This window comes from Sinohyriopsis cumingii, chromosome 1, assembly GCF_028554795.1.
Source record: "Sinohyriopsis cumingii isolate HCF-2022 chromosome 1, ASM2855479v2, whole genome shotgun sequence".
NCBI lineage: Eukaryota > Metazoa > Mollusca > Bivalvia > Unionida > Unionidae > Sinohyriopsis > Sinohyriopsis cumingii.
The window spans coordinates 52,900,527-52,907,915 of record NC_142961.1 but is presented as its reverse complement, the minus strand read 5'-3'; the positions used below and the strand labels follow the sequence as shown (position 1 = coordinate 52,907,915).

Genomic DNA, 7,389 nt, shown 5'->3' with positions numbered 1-7,389 from the left:
CGATTTATATTCTCTCTATTATATCCACATAACATAAACCTTTATATGGAAAATCTTTCTCGTGCTTTGGAAAATTATTTGTAATCACGTCTGTATTAATTTTTCTCCAGAAAATTACATTACATCAGGAGATATGGCAAGTTTGCTTGGGGTAATCAGGAGAACTGTATAGCGGAGACTAGCAAACTTCCGCTTGACTCATGGGATACGATTCAGTGATATAAGTGATAATGAGCTAATATCGATGGTGCATTCAATAATCAACAACTTTCCTCGTTCAGGTAAGAGTTCTTTTTCTTCAACTAAATGACTTTTCTGTGTACAGTAAAATAGTTGTTATTTATGTTCATTGATGTGTATATTGTTATATCAGTTTTGAAATTTTTATTGGGGATGGGGCTTTGCTTTTCCGGAACTGTTTTTAAAGATCAATTAACGACTCTAACTTTGTAGTGACTCCTGGTCATTTTTTCATACAGCGACTTTGCCCAACATAGCCCAAGCGCCGACTAAAAGATATTTCGGCATGGGGCTCAAACGGTAGATAATAACTGACGTGTGTTAAAAACTCTCATTTTTATTTGCAACAAGAATGGTATTTAAACAGATGAAAACATGATTAGTGCTTTCATAAACTGTGCCGATATCGTTTAACTGCCGGTGACTGTCATAGACTAACAAGTGCCGTTCGATTTGCATGTAAAACGAAATCTTTGTGGGAAAGCTTAAAGGCATTTAACTGTCTTGAAAGTATTGGTCCGAAATTAATCAGATTCAACAAACAAGCGATCGTGCATACATTTATCCTATCACATTTCAAATTCAGTCCAGTGGCCTGCTACTTCTGCAGCGACCTGAACACTACTAAGCTTGAAAAATACAACAAAAAAAGCGTCGTATAGGTGTGAGTATGATTATTTACTCAAGCATTTATCATTAACTCTTAACGCAAAACTGACAACCCTGAAAGTGTGCAACTTAGGTCATGACTTTAGAGACTTTCAAATTCTGAATAAGTGTGCACTTCCCAATGTTTGGATAATTTTATGTTTTAAGAATATAATAAATATTTGTTTATAAATACAATTTTAGATAGTGAATTATGTTAATTGCCCCAACAATGAAAACCTCATTGTATGGCAAACAAATAGTTTATGTATGCAACTGCCATTCTGTGGAATGAGCTACCGAATCATCCAAGAGACCAATCACATTTTAATTCATTTACATCCTTAATTTTATCCTGGAATGGTACCGACTGTAAATGTTATATCTGCAAATAAATAAATAATGTTTTTTGTTTTTTTTATGAATTCAATGCTTGTAGTCATGTTTTAAATACTTGTTTCTTTAGGTTTAAAGACAATCGAAGGTCATGTCATTTCACAAGGCATCCATGTACAAAGAGAGAGAGAATAAGGAGAGCAGTTAGAACTGTATATCCGGTTGGACAACAACTGAGGCAGTTACAGTGTATACAGCGAAGGGTTTATTCAATTCCGTCCCCTCTTGCCTTGTGGCATATGAATGGCAATCACAAACTGATACGATAGTGTTCCACTCAGTTATATTACATGTGCTAAAAATAAAGTTGTGTGTAATCTCTAATTCTCAGTACCCAAAGTTTTGTTAATTTAATTTCCTAGGCTCCGAAATCCTAAAATTAAAAGACACATAATTTTACTCCATATTTTCTATATCTTAGTATCTCCAAGATAAAACCTTTCAATTCTGAACACATTTTATTGGAAGGAAAAAAGTTACAGCATAAAAAATTAAATCAGTTCTCTTAAATAGTTCGGACGTATAACATGAAAATTCGGCAAGGACATCATAACATCAGATCCATCAATGGCAGTTAGTTACTTGTTAATGTAAGTATTATTAACGATATTCAATACATGTTGATCTTGGACGTTGATGATGATTAAATAAGGGTAAATTTGGTGCTTATTTTCCCGATTTTTACAAGTCTATCATGTTGGAAATGACATATAGTAGTGAGTCAAGTTGATGAAATAACGCATATACAAATAATCTCTCAGACATGTTTTGTTCCTCATGTGATCTTGTCGTGTTATATGATATTTATATTAATTGCTTAATGTGCCCAGATGATTTGATAATATATGCAACTAAAAGTAATGGCTTGCAAAATGCCGACGGAGACGGTGTCTAACTCTTTAACACTAACACAATTTGAGGTAATATTTCATGTAGTTGGTAAACTTATCAATAATTGACAATTAAAGTAAAATTAATTGTACTGAGGTTAGCAGAACATAATAATTGTTTAATGCTCTGGTAAGCTTGAATATTTTTGTCGAAGTAAAAAGTAGCCATCGCAGACAAATGCGAAGGTAGGGGGCTAAATTTATAAACTCTATTCTTCAACCTATTACAACTTACGATCATGAAATTTGACATAATCGACTCTGATTGATGTAAAGAGGTTAAATGACATGAATGTTTATGACTAACTATTTATTAGGATTTTGACATTTTGTTTTGGACATTAAAACGTTTAGCAGCATCGAGTTAGCGGAGTATTTCCATCTCATATGCAATGTTAAACACATAATACCGGGTACATCTATCGGAACACCCAAAGGACTCGTTTGCATACAAACGTGCACATGAAAACACAAAACAGTGACACGACTATATAGTGCAAGATTCTAACAAGCTTAATCAGATATTTAGGATTTGAACATGTTTGGGAGATAAATATTAATAAGCTTGGAACAGAAACAGCTTCAAACATTGGTGCAGTTGAAACTCGCGGTTTTCTTACAGCTATTATTCCAAGAGATGCTAAATATTACTCCATTTGTGTAAACAAAGCAGAGGCCGAAACACATTTTGTCTGCATTGGTTATAAATATAAAGACAAGAGAGAAATATTATTTCATATTTTTGAGGAAACTGGGTTTGATATTCATATGGACATCAATAAGTTATTTGGTCATTTAGTATTCATGTTTAATTAAGATATGACACAATAACTATGAATCTTACAAATATCTAAGCAATACAATGTTTAATAAGAATGAATCAAGAATGTGTTGACATTCAATTGCTTAGCAAACTTTATAGGAACACTTGGAGATTTTCTTCAGTTATAATGCATTTCTTAGCTACTTTCAAATATCTTAATAACGGGAGTTTACATTTAACACTTATGTATGTGGAGTGTAAGGTATGATGGACGACATTCGAGGGTGAGAGATCAAGCAATGTGTCAGTGATCTACTTTATATTAGATAATAATACGCGCAGTGTTATCATTGTTATATCCATCTCTGCAGGAAAGCAATACATTTTCTTGTCTCATATAACGTGGAAAGCGATATACATCTATTCTGCAGATGGCATTTTGTAATACACGGATGCATCGATGGTTTCACAAGACTTATTGTCTACCTAGCTTGCAACTGTGATAATAGAGCTTCAACACTTTTAAACCATTTCACTGAAGCCGTTTCCAAATGGGGCCTTTCTTCCCGAGTGAGAGGGGACATAGGTGTGGAAAACCGTGAAGTTGCTCAATACATGCTCTCACACCCTCCTCGGGGCCTTAATAGGGGAAGTTTTCTAACTGGAAAAAGTGTCCATAATTCGAGGATAGAGAGGCTATGGCGTGATGTGTATAATGCTGTGCTTTCTTTATTTTATGAGCTTTTCGTATCATTGGAAGTCAAAGGCTTTTTTGATCCAGATTCGGAGAAACATGTCTTCAGCTTGCATTATGTGTACATAAATGTGATAAACGACAGACTATTCCAGTTTATGAATTCATGGAACAATCATAAATTGAGAACTGAGAACAACAAGACTCCCTGCCAGCTATTTATACTTGGACTGCAGCGTATATTTAACGAGAATCAAGTAATTGCTAACGAATACTTCGAAGAATTAGATTAGGCGAGAAGCTTGTCTCGTTTTAAGCAATGTGGCCTATTGGTAAAGAAAGAAACCAGAAAAACTGAAGAGATTTGAAACTGGGCACTATACAATCTCCACGTTCCTTAAAATATCTACCATTATTTTATCAATGTCTGTGTGTGTGTGTGCTTCTAATTAGCAGTGCATGTGATTACCAAAGTCATAACAAATGACTACAACTTCACAGTGTGCTACTTCGTTAAGTAGAAAGTACCTGTATTTTCGAAATATATTCTATCAAGCTCATAAAACATACCAAATTTACAATCAGCGAAACATTACAATAACAATATAAAGCAAATTCCATGCATGTCAATATAAATAGCATTTAAAGGACATCTGATTGTAACATTTCTGCTTTATATAACTTAACAGACAGTATTCGACAAAATTTTTAGAATTTCAGAAAACTGTTTGTCTAATATCAAAACAATTTCTTTTAGCACGGTAAACTTTCATGAGTTTACCATGCAGAGTCCAAATTACAAATTTGTTTATTGCCGGTTCTGCAAGACAGTATATGCTATTCTCTTAGCCTAACATTTGTTGGTGATATTTGGAAGTTAGAACTGTGCCACCGTAGCTCATTCTCTTAAACGAATTCATTTCTTAAGAGCCATACTTAATTGTGTCTTTGAATCATTTTTTTTAACTATAAAAAATTAATGAATACATTGCAGACAAAATTATTATTAGTATTATTTTCTTCATTTAGGACGCTCTACCAGAGTATGGAATGGATCCAGATGCACCGTTACCTGAGCCAAGTGATGAAGACAATATCGACGTGCCATCAATAGAGCTACTTAATGAAGAACAGTTGCATTCTTTCAATGGCAAAATGCGTGGAATTCACGTAGCTGACCTTTCTGACATTGAACCATATTTGCATGCTTTAGATTCTGTTGATGAGGTTTTGGAAGTTTGAAGTCGATAATTCATGTACTCTACTACATTTCCGTTGATTATATGGGGCGATTTTACTTTCTGCAATTGCTCAATGCAGTATCTTGTCATCAGTGACAACATTTTTTCATTCCTCCATTTGTAATTAAATTTATCTTAACTCCCTATTTGTAAGATTACAAATGTATTAATAACATAATTTTTGTTCCTTATTAAATAGACTGTGATCCAATACAGCTCTATGTTTAAAATAATAAATGAATAACTTGCACAAGACTTCGTCAACTGAAATCTGAGTATCAAATCTACTCCTAATAGGTATGTCCGACTGTACTAAAATCTAATTAATAGTGTTGATAGTTTTTGTATTATAAAAATCCAATAAGCGGTAATAGAACATGCTTTTGATTTAATTCAACTGAAATCTCCGCAGAGTATGCATCTTACCTGTATTTATTCGTATTTATACAAATTCTGTCAGTATTATCAAGCATTTTTCTGTGTAATTCAGGGATAGCACTTTCCGTTCTGTTTGGTGTATATTTGTTATCCTCCATGATTGATTATATGTATCCTGATTTTTGTCTAAGTTAATTTCAATCAATGAAAATGTCACTTACGCCGAGTGGAGGCAGTACTTTAATAAATAAATACAAATTAAATAATTTATTTATCAACTGAAAGTTGTGTTCTAGTTCTATCTTTTAGTTTCTTTTAAGTGTAATCATCATAAATGCAATGTGTCCTCTTGTAACTAAACGTAAAATGCGTCAATCTTTCTTAGCAGCTATGTCCGCGCGCGTTTCTCCGAGAACCTAATTAAGTGCCGGCCGTGTTTTGATAACTGACTTGTGGAAGTATTTGTTGTATTGTTGCATTGAACGAAAAGCTGGCCTCCTTTGTATTATCACGTTAATTATGTCTTTTGAATCAAACAAAGGAGGTGGAATTAAAGAAAAGTTAAAAGGCACAAAAATCTTATAAACTTAAAATCTAGTGATCCAGGTCGTATGTCGTGTGAACTCGCTTCATTTGAATAATCGAACACTGTTATAAATGTTATCGTGTATGTAACATAAACTACCTTAAATTAACAGACTCTTTCATAACTGTTATCAAAGATATCAATGCAGCCAAGCGAAATGAATACTTCTTAAAATAAAGAGCTTGTTTTCACAGATACGGACCATTGTGAGCAAGCGAGTTTCAGAGAATTTTTGAACTGGCACTTAGAGATATCCTCAAGGATGATAAGAAGTTTCATTAATACTTCCAATGAAATCACGACATCAATATTGTACTAACTGAACAATACAAAAAATGAGTTTCGACATAGAAGATCGTTTCACGAAATAAATGTCGCGTTTTTTGTTTTTGTTTTTTAAAAAAGGATTCTTGTTTGGGGGTATATCAACATTTAGTCTAGTTCCCTACTCTGTGGACTCCCGATTTGGCAGGATACTATTAAACATGGGAATTAGACTCATCAATAAAATAAAAAGCATTGACGTGTTACACAGATTTTTCGCGTACATGTGATGGTTGTTGAAACCAGTTGGAACGATCTTTTACAAGTTGGACATTTTGAAAATAGATGTTATGTATACAAAATAACAAACAACTTCATTAGAAAAAGCGCGTTATTAAAAATTGTTATCGACGTGATTGTAAAATGAGGATTCAGTCAGTAAACAGCCCAATTCCCTAACGCCTCCCCCCTCCTTCGGTTTTCTCGATGTCAAAGCGAATTTTCAATTTGTGGAGGTACCTCGGTAACTCGCGCCCTCGCTTATAATGTGGTCTATGCTTGTGGACCCTGTTGTGTACGAGTTATCGAGGGAGAGGTATTATATATATATATATATATATATATATATATATATATATATATATATATATATATATATATATATATATATATATATATATATATATATATATATTGCTATGTCCGTCTCACATTAAATTATGCCTATATTGTTACGTATTTATTGTTTTTTCCTTTTTGGTGCATTACTTAAGATTGCAATGAAGGTACATTAATATGTGTTGACTCATTTCAAAATCAATCTTAATAATGAACCTGTTTATAAGTTTGGGGTAATTTCACATTTGATGATTAAGCCTGATGAGTTTTGTCGCAGTGAGAGGTATTGTGAAACATGTGAAATGGGAGGTGTTGATAGATAGATCTATATCGAATAGGAAATTAATGCAACGTAGAGCCTTAAAGTGTATACAAGGTATAGGAATTGAACAATGAATTCATTCCGATTTTTCTATGTTCTTATTTAATGTTATTCTGCAGATATATTTAATGTTTTGTTTAGATATAATTTGAGAGTTGGATTACTCATCAAAATTACAAAGAGCTCATTGACTTTTCACTCAAATATTATTCTGTGATTATTGTTATTATTGTGAATTCATTCAAAAGAGTTCTAGACAATGCCATTGTTATACATTAATAATGTTAGTACATCAGCACATTCAGGATATGGAATTCATATGAAACACCTTATTCTTTTGGACTTGGAG

At 33.1% G+C, this 7,389-nt stretch overlaps 1 protein-coding gene across 1 annotated transcript in view; it reads right to left on the bottom strand.

The window, feature by feature from the left end:
- Window positions 1–1,634: 1,634 nt before the first annotated feature.
- The window catches only part of LOC149806876 (uncharacterized), a 32,234-nt gene continuing 26,479 nt past the window's right edge, over window positions 1,635–7,389 (bottom strand). The window contains exon 4 of the mRNA XM_089934120.1: window positions 1,635–1,657. Within this exon, the coding sequence (XP_089790246.1) occupies window positions 1,635–1,657 (23 nt within the window). The remainder of the gene's footprint in view (window positions 1,658–7,389) is intronic.